A 15,702-nucleotide genomic window follows, 5' to 3' on the forward strand; every position below is an offset into this window, starting at 1 on the left:
CTGCTTGAGTTAGTTGTTTCCTTCATGGGGGACTAACCAGAAAAAACTGCTGGTGTAGGTTGGGTTGTTGGATTTTTCGGGGCATCCAGGCAGGAAGGGATTGCTTTCCTTCCTGGCATGACAATAGCTACCATTGGGCCTTTGCCCTGACGGTTCCCTTATCTGCTTCAGCCCCTGCCCAAAGCAGCATGAAAAGAGTGCTGGACCCATCAGAAGTGCTCAGATGCTGAGCCACATAGAACTATGAGCGGCCATGTTTCTTTCTTTCTTTCTTTCTTTCTTTCTTTCTTTCTTTCTTTCTTTCTTTCTTTTTTTCTTTCTCTCTCTGTTTTGTTTTGTTTTGTTTTGTTTTTCAAGGCAGGGTTTCTCTGTGTAACAGCCCCACCTGTCCTGCAACTACCTCTGTAGACCAGGCTGGCCTTGAACTCACAGAGATCTGCCTGCCTCTGCCTCCAGAGTGCTAGAATTAAAGGTGTGTACCACCACCGCCCGACATGCCATGTTTCTTAGGAATGTCCCTCATTGTGGTGTCCAGCTTGATCATTTCAGCTGCTGAAGGTGAAAGTCTTTTTTGTCAGCATATTGAACAATATACTCTCTCTTTTCTTTTTAGGTGTAAACCGTCAGAGGAATTTCTTAATGCATGCCAGGCACTGAGTCAACACCTGCCAGAAACCGGGGCCACCACCAAGCAGCTCCTGGTACTCATACTTCCACTGTCCCATGGAGGTTTCCAATGGGGCGACTTTGGTCCCTTACCCGAGGTAGCGAGTGTGTATGCACACAGTCCTCAGGCATTCTGTGATTTATCCAAATGCTGTTACCTCAGGAGATGGGCTAGGCTGAAGGAATAGAAAACTAGCCATGGGCTCAGAGGCATGTTACCAAGTATTTTTAGAAGCCATAACCAAGTGCCTGCCACTAAACTCAGTGGCTTAGTCTCCAAAATGCCTTGCAGTTCAACAAAACCCTGGGTAAAGTAGAAAAGGCATGTGGAATGTGACCTTGGTTTTACTTCTAGGACTTCTTCCAAAGGCAGTTAATTCAATGCACAGGGCCTGGCTTCCTCATCAGTAAATGACAGTGACTGGTAGCCTGTCTCCATCACCCTTGAGTCCTCACATTTGAGTCTACCGTGTTACTGTTTTGCTTAACAGGTATTGATGGGTCAAGAGACCAAAAATGATCTTTCCCACCCTTATATCCCATGTAGATTTGAAGCTAAATCCTTTCGTTCTATTTTTAATCAAGAGCTACTGGCCTGAGCCAGGAGACAGCTGTCAGACCCAAAGTGGAAAAACCTGTAAGCACTTTCAAAGCCCATTGCTCCCTCAGCAGAGCAGCCCAGAGAATAAAAATGATCAGTTCAGCAGTGCTTCTTACTCACCCAACCCATTTCTGTTTTTTTTTTTTTCCTTCCTTTTTAATCTTAGTTGATTTGACAAAATAGCATTTCCCAGACTGTTAAGGATCCAGTGCATGAGATGGGTGTAGATGGAGACTCCTGGTACTCAGATTATACCACTAAGCTGTTTTGACTATCTGTTCATTCATTCATTCATTCATTCATTCATTCATTCATTCATTTCTTTTGAGATAAGGTCTCATCAGTCCAACCTGACCTCAGACTCATTATATAGCCAAGCACGACCTTGAACTTTCTTCTGGTCCTGCAGCCTCCACCTGCACTGTGCCTGCTTTTAAGTGCTAAGAACTGGACGCATGCTAAGCAAGCATTCCACCAGCTTCAGCTCCGTCTTTAAAATCTACCATTCTATTCTGTCATACTAGGGCTTTCCTCCAGATTTTCTTGGTTCCCTAGATAAAGAAGATATCCTGATATATGGAAATGTTTCAGCCACAGATAAGTCTGCTGTTTCTGCTCTGGAAATGTGACAAAAGCCCATGTGTATACAAGCTTGGCACCACCCCACATTAAATCAAACGATATGACCTGAATCCCTTCATCTCTGCCACCTTGCCCCTGCCTAAGAGACAAAGTAGGTTATAAGATTACCTCGCCCTATAGAACCATGGAAACAAGGAAGTCAGCTCCATTTTAATACAGGAACAAGAAACAGTCAATGAGGGTGTATGGTCACACAGCTGAGCCAGGGCTTCCATCTGGTCATGTCGTTTTAATGCCTAAACCTGGAGCCACTTCCAGAATAAGCATGAAGTCATTTATAATAACCACATCCCGATAGCATCTCTTGTCCTTTAGATAAATATTCTAAGCACGTGGCCTTAAACATTTAGGCTTGACACACACAGAGCTGAGGTCTCTACTTGATGTTTGTTTTGTAAATGGTTGCCAATGGACTGGGAGAATCATACCAACATCAAGGGTGCTGCAGGATTCTTGGTCCTGCCATCTCAGATCCCCCAGATAAAACACAGGAAGAGCTGCAGGGGTGTGTAAGAGAGGCAGAAGCATCACAGCTGATCTATCCAAGTGTCACGGAGAGCTCTAACCAGGGTACCTAGGCCAGGGAATCTCTTGTAAGCAAATCTTCTGCCATTTCAGAGGCAAAGCTTGAATACCATCAGTCAAGAGTGGTTCCGCGTGTCCAGCCGGAAGTTAGCTAGCCCTGCAGTGGTGGCCGCCTACCTCCTCGAGGTCCAGCCTCATTCCCACCTGCTGAAGCTGCTCGTCAACCTGGCTGACCGAAGTGGGAACACAGCCCTTCACTACAGTGTGTCGCACTCCAACTTTGCCATCGTGAAGTTACTGCTGGACACAGGTCAGAAATGACTCTGCCATCTGCATTCCTCTTTGAAGGCCCACGTTTTTGTTCTTATAAAATGGGATCTTTTTATGTTGCCCAAGATATCCCTGAGCTCCTGGACTCAAATCATCCCCCTGCCTCAAGCCTCTTGAGTATGTGGGACTACAATGAGGGCCTTCTTGTATCACACTCCCTTCTCATCATGCTGAGTTCCTCTTGTGGTCCAGGAACAGGCCCAGACCATTTGCCTGTTTCTTTCTTTCTTTCTTTCTTTCTTTCTTTCTTTCTTTCTTTCTTTCTTTCTTTTTTTCAAGGCAGTGTTTCACTGGGTAGCTCAGGCTAGCCTTGAACTCACAGAGATTCACTGCCTCTGCCTCCCAAGTGCTAGGGTTAAAGGTGTGTTTTGTTGTTATTGTTTTTTCTTAATGCTGAAATCTTTACAAGTGTGTATGTCTTCCTTGTACAGGGCCCATGCTAATCTCTGATCATCCCATCTCTTAGTATATGCACTGCAGAAGCAAGTCCCCATTTCCTGTACACTGCCATTTATACTCTGCACTATTTCTTGGCCCTATGGTGTCATCAGTATGATCCCTCTCATGTTGCAGTTGAGCAACTGAGACTTGGGGTTATAGACTGTGCTCGGGTCATAAAGCAGATTTTGCATTTGGTTTGTCCAACTACAGAACAATGCCACATCTTAGGAAAGGCCATCTTCTCTTGTCTTCATTTAACTATTTAACAAAAGCATGGCTCCAATGAACCAATTTGACTCATGCACCTTTCATCAAATATCTGTTGATTTCTTATGGCTTATGAATTGGGGATGCAAAGATGATCCAGGAGTGAGCCTTCTGTTTCAGCTGAATGTGTCATTCCTCAAAGTCAGTGAAAGATGTCAATCACTGAGCTGTCACACTCCCAAACCTGGGCTCCCTTCAGAGGGCAGTTGTGAATACTCAGAAAGTACATGACCAAGTGAGTCGTTATTGAGAGAGCCATTAAGTACCCTTCTGTGGGCCACTTTTAGTGAGGTATTCTTTATTTTGCCTGAATGCCACTGTGGCTCACCGAGTGGAAGCATGCTTGGTTGAGAGCTTTCCCCTGTCTCTCCTCCATGAATGACTGACTTTTTCATTGGACATTGTTCAAAAGCAGCTGCTGTAAGAATCGGGGTCCTCAGCCTCCTTCTGTGCTCTGGAGAGGGGAGCGAATCACTCTACTGTTCTATAAATCATGTTTCTAAAGAGATACAACAAAGCTGCTAACCCGAGGCATTTACACTTCCTAAAGCAAATATAAAGCAGTCAGAGATAACAATCAAAATAAGAAGGCAACACAGGTATCTACTTCTTTTTTAAATTATATTTATGGGGGTGGGGACACATGTGCCACAGTATACACGTAGATAGAGGTCAGAGGACAATTTGTAAGAGTCCGTTCTCTCCCTCCACTCTGTAGGTCCCCAGGGTTGAACTCAGGTTGTCAGGTTGGTGGCAAGTGCCTTTACCCAGTGAGCCACTTCACTGGCCCAAGGTGTCCACTTCTTTATCAGGTCATAGTTGTGATGAATAGAGCTGTCACACAGCCTTTGTCATCTGCCTGATCATGACAGTGGTCGGGTCCTCAGGGAGAAAACTGTGGCTAATGAGATGGATTCCGTTGTCTGTGTTTGTTGTCATCTGTGTTCCTATGGCATACTTCAGAAATATTCTTTGAGTAAGATAAAGCAGTGTTTTTCCCTTTCACAGAACTTATAGGTAGCCCTCATAGACATCTTTCACAAACCAGATTTGTTGTAACAAATATCCAAGTCTACACAAGCGTCACTCTGAATGGTAATAACAACAGCTGCCAGTGGTCTCTGGTATTTACTATATGCTTTTCCTGATGATTTAGCCATAAATTTTGCAATAGCCTTAAAAGGTAGGTCCCATTGTCATTCTCTCTTAGCAGGTGAGGATACAGCAGGCTGCGCTGTCCTGGTCTACAGAAACAGATTTAATTTTGCCTCGGCCACACAACTTTTTCTAATGAGCAACAACACGAAACTGTCCTGGTTGGGGGGTGTGCTCATTTGGATCCCAGGTCTCAGTCTATGTATAGTAGCCCTGCTGCTTCTTTGATGCAGAAGGACACGGAAGTGTAACCCTGACCTGTGGCTCAGGTGTGTCTTTCAAATTATCATTTACCACCTTATCTTAAAAATACCTTAATTTATCACTCTATCATGAAAGATACATTCTCCATTATTCCGCTACAAGAATTAGGAAGTTCTTTTCTGCCCTCAGAGCTTTTCTGTTTGTCCTGTATTCTTTTCACACACTGGTACATGGTACATGAGCCCTTGGGTAGGCCCTACAGACTTGCCCATTGTTTTGAACTCCACACAATATGAGCTAGCAAGAGTAGCCTGTGGACACACCTGTGAGAGCTTTGTGGCTAAAAGAGGGATGGACTCAGGTGCCAGGCAGTCCCAAGTCCTGGTCCCTCCTCCATCGTGTGCATAGTTTATGTGACCTCTCTGGCTTTTAAATGTCCACATCTAGAAAGACATGTGTGTTGTGTCCAGGTTTTCAAAATAAAGTCATTGTCATTGACCCCTTATCTGTCTCTGGCCCTTTTGTGGTCCTCCCTTGCTGGGCATCCTGAGAAAACCAATAGTGAAAATTAGCCAGTTCTAATGGCTGCTAAGAATGTAAGCCAGTGACTTTGCTGTAGAAACACTAGTCCATGTGTTTTAGCAGCTAGCCGTGTTCGGTTGAACTGTTGAAGTCCAGTCTGGCTCCAACCCGGCTGTTCTAGCACTCATTCCTCCCCTTGTAGGTGTCTGCAATGTGGATCATCAGAACAAAGCTGGCTACACTGCTGTGATGATCACTCCCTTGGCTTCTGCAGAGACAAAAGAAGACATGGCTGTTGTCTGGAAGCTCTTGCGAGAAGGGAACGTAAACATCCAAGCAACTCAGGTAGGTGGATAGCACTTGATCCTTCTGCTTCTGGACAAACATAACATCCCCCAGTTTTATTCTGCCAGTATGGTGAAGAGTTCCATTTATATCCATGGAGTGTTTTCTACTCCAGAATGCTGGGACCATAAATGGCACCTACCCAAAACCCCAATACTTGATCTTCCTTACAGGCTCTTGGGACCAAAAAGACTGGCACAGGGGTCACTGAGCCATCTGGTTTGTGCTCCAAACTAAAACAGAGCAATTTCACTTGGATTTAAATTCTCCAACTAGAATCCTAATGTTAGCCTCTTGGGAAGGACTTTGCTGGTCAGCTGCTGTAGTCACTTGCCTCTGGGACTCACCAGATCAATATCTGGACAATACCCAGGACACACTTAGGAAGCTCAGTACTTTAGAGTTATTACTGAGCATCTCTAAAGCCTTTTTAAGAAAGATTTTGTTGTTGTTTTGAGACAGGATTTCTTTGTGTAGCCCTGGCCATCCTGGAACTTGCTCTGTAGACCAGGCTGGCCTCAAACTGAGAGATTTTCCTGCCTCTGCCTCTGCCTCCCAAGTGCTGGCCCTAAAGGCATATGCTACCACACCCAGATATTTTTTAAATCATATTTTATTTGAATTAGAAACAAGATTGTTTTACATGACAATCCCAGTTCCCTTCTCCCTCCCATCCTCCCCTACCACCCCCCAATAAAACCCTACCTATCACATATCCTTTCTTCTATTCTTCCCCTGACTCAAGCTTTCTGCTCCCTCATGACCTCTGCATCCCTTTTCTTCCCTTCTCATTCTCATAGCTCCTTCCCCCATCTTCCCATGTTCTCAATTTGCTCAGGGGATCTTGACCCTTTCCCTTTCTTCAGGGGACCATGTATGTCTCTCTTAGGGTCCTCCTTGTTTACCAGCTTCTCTGGCAGTGTGGATTGTAGGCTGGTAATCCTTTACTCTATGTCTAAAATCCACATATGAGTGAGTACATATCATGTTTGTCTTTTTGTGATTGGGTTACCTCAGCTCAGAACGGTTTCTTCTAGTTCCATCCATTTTCCTGCAAATTTCAAGATTCCATTGTTTTTTTCCTCTGAGTAGTACTTTGTTGTGTAAATGTACCACATTTTCTCTATCCATTCTTCGGTTGAGGGGCATCTAGGCTGTTTCCAGTTTCTGGCTATTACAAATAGTGCTGCTATGAACATCGTTGAACAGATGTCCTTGTTGTATTGTAAGACCCCTGGAAAGTTCAGGCCTCCAGGATCTCAGCCCAGGACCATGGTCACCCCAATCACCAGGCGGATTCAAAAGCTTGATGCAAACTACATGAGGCTTTATTATTGTTTAAGGAGCTAACCCCATGGCAGATGCCTAGAAAAGACAGTTCGAAGTGTCTGCATAGAGATCTTGTAGGGCAGCATAAGGGGAGTGTCTAGGGGTACGCACAGGTTCAGGATTGGTGTGGCTCCAGGCTTGGAGAGCTTGCCCTGTGTTGATTGGTCAACTGGTTGTTATGGCCCATAGGCCCTCCCAGGGTGGTTGCTATGCTCTGCACGTCATTGCTGTACGCTTGTCCGAAAAGCACACCAGAGCCGTAAAGCATAGCACCACCAGCTAACTTCTGATTGGTTCCTTGCCACAAACGAGGCAGGCGTCTGACCTCTTAGTGACTAAGACAAGGTCAGACAAGCACATGTTTGGCTGTTATGGCTGCCGAAATGGGGAGCTGGTCCCTTCAGTATGAATGTGCTTCTTTTGGGTATATGCCTAAGAGTGAAATTGCTGGATCTTGTGGTAGACTGATTCCCATTTTCTTGAGGAGTCACCATACTGATTTCCAAAGTGGCTGTACAAGTTGGCACTCCCACCGGTAGTGGAGAAGTGTTCCCCTTTCTCCACATTCTCTCCAGCATAAAGTGTCATTGGTGTTTTTGATTTTGGCCATTCTGACAGGAGTAAGATGGTATCTCAGAGTTGTTTTGATTTGCATTTCCTTGATGGCTAAGGATGTTGAACACTTTCTTATGTGTCTTTCAGCCATTTTAGATTCTCTATTGAGAATTGTCTATTTAGTTCTGTACCCCACTTTTTAATTGGGTTGTTTGGTATTTTCGAGACTAGCTTCTTGAGTTCTTTGTATATTTTGGAGATCGGCCCTCTGTCAGATGTGGGGTTGGTGAATATCTTTTCCCAGTCTGTGGGCTGCCATTTTGTCTTGCTGACCATGTCCTTTGCCTTACAGAAGCTTCTCAGTTTCAGGAGGTCCCATTTATCAATTGTTGACTTCAGTGTCTGTGTTACTGAAGGGGTGTAATGTTCAGGAAGGGGTCTCCTGTACCAAATAATTCAAGGGTATTTCCCACTTTGTCTTCTAATAGGTTCAGTGTGGCTGGGTTTATGTTGAGGTCTTTGATCCATTTTGACTTAAGTTTTGTGCATGGCGATAGGCTTGGGTCTATCTGTAATCTTCTACATGTCTGCATCCAGTTATGCCAGCACCATTTGTTGAAGATGTTCTTTGTTCCAGTGTATAAATTTCGATTATTTGTCAAAAATCAGGTGTTCGTAGGTGTGTGGGTTAATATCAGGGTTTTCAACTCTATTTCATTGGTCTACCTGTCTGTTTTTCACACCCAGATATTTTATTATTTTTAAGTGTGTGTGTGTGTGTGTGTGTGTGTGTGTGTGTGTGTGTGTGTGTGTGTGTAGCAGATGTATGCAGATGCCTGTGGAGGTTTCAGATCCCCAGGAATTGGATTTACAGGCAGTTGTGAGCTGCCCCATATGGGTGCTGGGAACCAAATTCATGTCATATGTCAGAGCAACACATACTCTTAGTCACTGAGCCATCTCTCTGCCCACCCAAAGCCATTTTAATAAAGTCATGAATCTCCATTAGACTGCTGGAGAGAGTGTGGGTAGCAGGACAGGCAGGAGCTGTCACCAGTCCCTCACTCCCAGGGGCTATGAGGATCCCTGCTTCCCAGGCTCTTCTTACCCAGAGGGTTATTGTAGGATTCTTTTACAACTGAGCAATATGACTGATATGCTTCTTTGGTTCTTAAAGTAACCTAGTCTCTAACTTCTCCTGTCTTTCCTTACCTCCCCACCAACCAGAATGAGTGATACCTGAAATAAGTCACTTATAGTCAAAGGGTGTAGCTGGTGGCAGTAGGTCCCTGCCTACTATGTTGAGGGCCTGGGTCATTCCCAGGGAACTATACAAAGGAAAGGTTTATCTGGGCTCATAGTTTCAGAGGGTCAGTCCCTGACTACTTGGTCCCATTGCCTTTTTGCCAGTAGTGGTACAGAATGCCATGGCAGGAACACACAGTAGAGGGAAGGAGGGGGAGGAGCTAGGTATCCGGCCTTTAACACATGAGAACAGTTTTTAGCAAGCCATAGCTGTTGTATTATACGGGAGAAACGTTGAATTTGCAGAACCTGAATCTTTTATAATAGGCAGTGAGCAAGCCTGATCTGTCTTAGGAGACACTGTCTCTTCAAAAGCTGTTTGCTGTGTAAACATATTTTAAAAGCTCATCTGGGGACTGGCTATATGGTTCATTAGTTAAGAGCACTGGATGCTTTTCCAGAGGACCCAGGTTCAATTCCCAGCACCCACATGGCTATTCACAGCCATTTATAACTCCAGTTCCAGGGGATCTGATGCTCTCTTCTGACCTCCTTGAGCACAGACATATAGTGGGATTTTTCTATTCCACCAGCCAGCTCCCAAATCATGACACAGACTTATTATTAATTATGAAAGCTTGGCCAATAGATTAGGCTTGTCCCACTAGCTCTTACAATGTAAATTAACCCATTTAATTAACCCTGTTAATTTACTTTCTGCCTTGTGGCTTTATTACCTTTATTCTGTAGTGTCCATGCTGCTTTCCTGCTTCCTCTGGGCCTGGCTGAGAATCTGCCCTTCTTCCCAACATCCTGTGTGCCTGGAAATCCTGCCTCACTATTGGCCATTCAGCTTTTTATTAAATCAATCAGTGAATCTTTACAATATACAAAAAGATTATTCCACAACACAGATATACGTGCAGACAAAACACACATACACATAAAATAATAGTGCTAAATATTTGTGTTGAACTCCTCTCTGCTTCACTCTCCAAAGTTGCAGACAGTGCCTCATCCAGGAGCTTTCAGGCACTCTGGAGATGGTTCGGTGGTTAGAACATTTGCTGCTTAAGCATTTGGATCCCCATACTCATATTTAAAAAGTAGGTGTGGCTCTGCACACACAGGTAACCCCAGGTCTGTGGGCAGCAGAGACAGGAGGATTGCTGCCAGCAAAGGAATAAGATGGACAATTGTAGAGCATGACTGTCATCCACCTGCACACACAGCTTTCACATACATCTTACACACACACACACACACACACACACACACACACACACACACAGAGGAAACATGATTTGGGAAAATGTTGCTGTCTTCTAATAGCTTCCTACTGATGGCAGCACACAGGTATTTGTAATTCACTTTCTGGTTTTTAACGTATTCTTACCCACCTACAACTCGTATTCCAGAATATATAGTATTTTTAAAATTTTATTTTAAAAATACTATATACTGGGAAGCAAAGCACGGTTTTGGAAAGGCATAGGATTTGACAGGAGTCATGAGAAAGCAAAGCTAGCCAGACCGAAAAGGATGTGTCCTGTGCCATGGGCAGAGGGACGATCCCATCAATGGTCGTTTCCTTGAGAAGTTTTGCTGGACACATCCAGCTTTAGCCTTCGCTGTCACTCTTTGTGCAGGGAGGCCAAACTGCGCTGATGCTAGGAGTTAGCCACGATCGGGAGGACATGGTCCAAGCACTGCTGAGCTGCCAGGCAGATGTCAACCTCCAGGACCATGATGGATCTTCTGCCCTCATGCTGGCCTGTCACCAAGGCAACGCCGACTTGGTGCGACTGCTCCTGGCACACCCAGACTGCAACAGCAGCCTGACTGACAAGGTAAGACTTGCAGGCAGTTAACCAGGAGGTATTTAACACCTGTCCTGAAAAGTGTCTTGCCAGCCAGCAGAATTCAAGAAACCATATGGCTGTAGCAATAAAGTTGACCTCGTAAGAATGGTGTAGGGTTTAAATGAGAGCATGGATGGTAAATGCTTGTAGCCGTGGTGCTTCGGAACTCACAAGATTAGAACACTGTGCTTGGGAAATGTGCCCAGGCCTGGCTTGGCCCTGAGCCTCCTGCAGTGAAACTAGTATGTAGCTTCGAGGCAGTAGCTCAGCTCTGTGTCCAGGGGAGACAGAGTTTATAGAAACAACTCTGTAGTTATTAAATTGACAATACCTCCGTGACATAAATCTACTTTGTGGAGTGATCCACTCTACTAAGAGAGCCTGCTTGATGTTGCCAGTCAATGACAGTCCCCTTACATAAACTCCTTTGTAAGACGAGGGCCTCTAGGAGGAAGGGAAGGTAACCAACATGTTCAGTGGTACCATGATCAAAGCATGTGACTCTTGTGACAACCCTGTGAGGTCGGTTCCACTGCTGTCATCATTTTGGTGGAGGAAACAGAATCATTAAATGGTTAGGTACATGACACATTACTGGGCTGGTAGGCTCTGACTTCATCAAGCCCCTAGGCTCATGCCTATGATGGACACAACATCTCTCTTCTGTCCCACTGAAGGAGCCCAGCCTTGTTGCTCAATCCCTCATGTAACAGAGTGCTTGCCACAAGCCAGTGACCTACCAACAACTGAATGAATGGCCCCTAGACTTAAGGGTTAAGCCACAAGTAAGTGATCCCATTGGTGATCATTATAGTGGGTCGAATTTCTGGAGCACTTGTGGGAGCTAATCTTCACCTGCTTATTATCCCTGATAATATCCCTGATAAGCTGCTCAAGAATACAGCAAGCTAAGTACTCCATACCCTGTGCTTTGTAGATAGGGAAACTGGTCCAGGGATGTTACAACTCTGTCCTAAGGTTATGGCCTGCAATTCTCAGAACACAGATTCAAGCCCAGGATGGACTCCAGTGTCATTAATGTCAGGATCATAATTTAATGCTATAAACAGATATCTTTGTATTTAACACCCACAGTTCCAAGGGAACAAAAGTCTGAGGAGGGAAAGAGAGCCCACTGCTATGCAGGAATAGACCCTTTTCCTGGACCCCTTTGGAGCCACAGAGTGAAGCTGAAGCCCTACAATCACAGTTCCTATATACCCCACCTTTCCACTGAGCCATTTCTGAGCACTTCAAACAGCACAGCCCCTCCTGCTTTCCCAGGGGATCTGGGAGTGGAGCCTCCTTTTCCAAACATGCAGTGAGACAGAGGACCAGTTTTGGGGAGTCCTCTGTGGGCTGCCTTAATCTGGAGTAATCCTGAACAATAGAAGCCCAGGGCCACTTAGAAGTGACCACTGCACTTGCCTGGAAGAGGCCTGAGAAGAGACACCTATGGGACAGGCCAAGCAGGCTTGAGTCTAGGAGGTCCCTTGCTGGCCAGAATAATAAGTCATGGAATAGGATCCCTTCCTGGGCCCACACGGTGGTTGATCATATGAAGAACTACTTGGCTTTCTGAAGGTGAAGGAAAACCATAGGGGAGACAGCTCATTACGATTGTTAGAACTGGCTTTAAACCCAGCATTCATGAGTTTAAATCTGAATTCAGGGACTCTGCCTTCCGGTAGGTGAAACCTCAGCCTCTGTATACATCTGGAAAATGGGTATAGTGATGAGCTACCTAAGTGCTTAGTGTTTATAAGCCATACTTGCTGGCTGGAACTGTGACACCTAGAGCAAAGTCCCAGTCCAGGCACAGGTGGGGGCCTTGGCATTTGCAAATGTCTGCAGGGAGTCCAGAGGATGAAGATCCAATGGCAGGGGAATCAGAGGAGGGAGAGTGCCCCCAACTGAGAAGCCAGCTGGTCACCAGTCTTGATTCAGTCTTGTGTTCCTCGGGAGGGATGACACTAACATCCAGAGGAGCTTTGGCAGTGTCTAGAGACATTTTTATTTGTCATCTAGGGCTAGGGATGTTGATAAACGTCTGCAGGGCACAGGATCAATAAAGAATTATGAATTACCTAGACCAAGCCAGACATGGTGGCTCATGCCTTTAATCCCGACACTCGGGAGATAGAGATCAGGTGGATCTCTGAGTTCAAAGCTAACCTGGTCAACAGAGGGAGTTCCAGGACACCCAGGGCTGTTACACAGAGAAACCCTGTCTCAAAAAGCTTGGTCAAGAGGGCTGGAGAGATGGCTCAGAGGTTAAGAGCACTGACTGCTCTTCCAGAGGTCCTGAGTTCAATTCCCAGCAACCACATGATGGCTCACAACCATCCATTATGAGATCTGGTACCCTCTTCTGGTGTGCAGACATACATGGAAGCAGAACATAATAAATAAATAAAATCTTAAAAAAAAAAAAAGCTTGGTCAAGGGCTGGTGCAGGGAGAACCAGGGCAGCACTGAGGAGCGGTCACTTGCAGGTCAGGGTCTGGAATGGCAGCGCTCAGTGCTAGATGTGGAGGTGAGATGAAGGGGAAAGCCAGCCATGTGGTCTTAGGCAGGGCTCCTAGGAGTCCCCCAGGGCTCCATCACATTCCATCCGCTTGAGTCAGGCATGACTGAGGATTCCCACTGCAACTTCCTCAGGGCAAGCGGGAGTGGTGTGGGGGGGGATGGGGGGGGGGGGGTGGGGGGTGGGGTGGGGGGGTATTGAGAGAAGAGAACTGTTGCTGGGACTCACCAAGGACCAAGGCTGATACCCGGTGCTGGTTCTTACATAATACAGTCATTCCGGCAGTCACCTCTCTCTGGAGGCTCAGCCGTCCGCAACACTTTGGAGAGAGAATCGTGTTCTGAAAGTGTTTCCTCTCAACAATAAAGTTCGATAAAAAATACAGAGAGCTGCAGGCACTTTTCCTAGGCTTAGGAGGCAAGGGCGGGGCAGCGGGGGTTGCTACACTTTCTCTTGTCACTTGATCATGAGCTGTAGTAGTGCGGCCTGAGCACCAGTTTCCAGCTTCTCCGTATTTGGAAGATGTTTCTGAATATCCATCAAATGGGAACATTTTTGAGGGAAATGCCTTGCTCATTTTCACCTGATATGTAGTGGGTTCATGAGTTCTTGTCATATTGAAAGACACCTCCACCTCAGCACACACACACACACACACACACACACACACACACACACACACACACGCTGTCTGTGCAAACCTTCCACTCTTCAGCTTACAGTCAGGTGCATTTAACTTAACAACACTGCACCCAGCCTGCAGTGTTGTTAAGTAGGGCTCACTAGACCCAGCTATGATGCATGGGCCTCTGCGTATTCATCCTTCCTTCCGCTGCAGGAAGCATTTACATTTAAGGAATGCTCTCTTCCTAGGTGGTCTCTTTTTCTCTACTTTCCATCCTCTGCATCTTCAGCTGAGAAGCTCACAGATGGAGGCTGTCACCTCCAGATGGAATCTATCAGAAAATGCATAGCCTCTGGGACCAGCCCTGTGGCACTTTCCCATGGTAACAGTCACACACACACACACACACACACACACACACACACACACACACACACTGTTTACATAAAGCTCTGGATGGCAAAGGCCAGCTTGGAGGACAGAGTGAGGACAGCCCTCCCCGGGAACAGTGTGGGGACTCCCTGCTTTAAAAACTGCGCCTTGTTCCAGGTTTGCTCAGTAGAAGAAAGGACTCCTTAGGATTGCTTGGCTTCTTTATGAACTTGAACCAAACACCTCTGCCTGGCAGTCCAGCTTTCAACAACAATGCTTAGGGCTGAGCAAGAGCAGGCAACCCACCTGTGCCAGGAAGCTCCAGGGTCCAGGCCAGACTGAGCTGTTGAGCTTACAGAGACCAGAACTGATGAAGTGATCTCCCAGATTCCAGCCTAAATAGAAAAGTGCAGGCAGGGTGGCACAGCAAATTCAAGGCTAGCCTGGGGTACATAGCAAGTCACTGTTTCAAAAGAAAGCAAGGGATGGCTTTGAGGCTAAGAGTGTATACTTCTCTTGCGCTCCTAGTACCCACATCAAGTGGCTCACAATTCCCCTAAGCCCCAGAGGCTCTGGCTCTGTGAGCACTCACATGCACAAGCACATGCACACACGCGCGCTGGCGGGCACACACACACACACACACACACACACACACACACACACACACACACAATCTTAAGAAGGAAAGAAAGCAAAAAGGTGAGAGTGTAGCTCAGTTGGTAGAGAGCTGACTTAGCATGTCACAGGCTGCTGTGTTTGAGCTCCAGCGCTGCTCACTGATTTGGGTGGTGGCACACAGGCCTGTACTCTTAGCACAGAGGTGGAAGCAGAAAGAACAGGAGTTCTGGGTCATCCTTGACCTCAACTAGTTCCTAGCCAGTGTGGGGGCTATGAGACTCTGCTGAAAACAACAACAGTGTATTCCTCCCTCGGAGCTCCTCCCCCTCTCAGTTCTTGCTCTGCTGCAGGACTACAAATGGCTTTGGAGCCTCAGTGGCAGCTGGGTCCCATCCTGCTGCCAAGGGGGAAACCCACAGTGCTTGACATGTTAATATGTCCCACCTGCTCCTCTGAAAGATGTGCCCCATCTCAGGAAGCTAATTCTGCATCTATACAGTTATAGTGAAAGCAAAATAGATAGTAACATAGGGTAGCCCTGGGCTGGATTTTACCTCTAAGTCAGTAACCAAGAGAAGTGTAGTTTGCAAGGCCATCTTTGTACAGCCAATAGCAGCCCTGCCTAAGGAGAACGCCATAGGGCCAGGTTCTTTAGATGGCAGGACTCAAGCTCTCTGCAGAGCGGGTCCTGCAGTGGAGAAAGTGCTGCAGCAACTTCAAGTCAGGAATTGTCAATGTGTACAGTGTTGCTTACTTCTGCTCCTAAGGAAACAGTCAATGATGGGGGTGCTGGGAGATAGCTCAGTCCCTAAAGTGCTTTCAATGTAATCGTGAGGACCTGAGTTCAATCCCCAGAAGCCACAGCTGT

The 15,702-nt window shown here is 46.2% G+C and overlaps 1 protein-coding gene across 2 annotated transcripts in view; it reads left to right on the plus strand.

The window, feature by feature from the left end:
- Kank4 (KN motif and ankyrin repeat domains 4) overlaps positions 1-15,702 on the plus strand; it is a 29,264-nt gene that overhangs the window by 12,699 nt on the left and 863 nt on the right. For both annotated transcript variants that reach the window (XM_035438953.1, XM_035438954.1), the window contains 4 exons: positions 614-701; positions 2,528-2,744; positions 5,556-5,698; positions 10,477-10,677. In XM_035438953.1, the coding sequence (XP_035294844.1) occupies positions 614-701; positions 2,528-2,744; positions 5,556-5,698; positions 10,477-10,677 (649 nt within the window). The remainder of the gene's footprint in view (positions 1-613; positions 702-2,527; positions 2,745-5,555; positions 5,699-10,476; positions 10,678-15,702) is intronic.

This window comes from Cricetulus griseus, chromosome 2 (genome assembly GCF_003668045.3).
Source record: "Cricetulus griseus strain 17A/GY chromosome 2, alternate assembly CriGri-PICRH-1.0, whole genome shotgun sequence".
Lineage (NCBI taxonomy): Eukaryota > Metazoa > Chordata > Mammalia > Rodentia > Cricetidae > Cricetulus > Cricetulus griseus.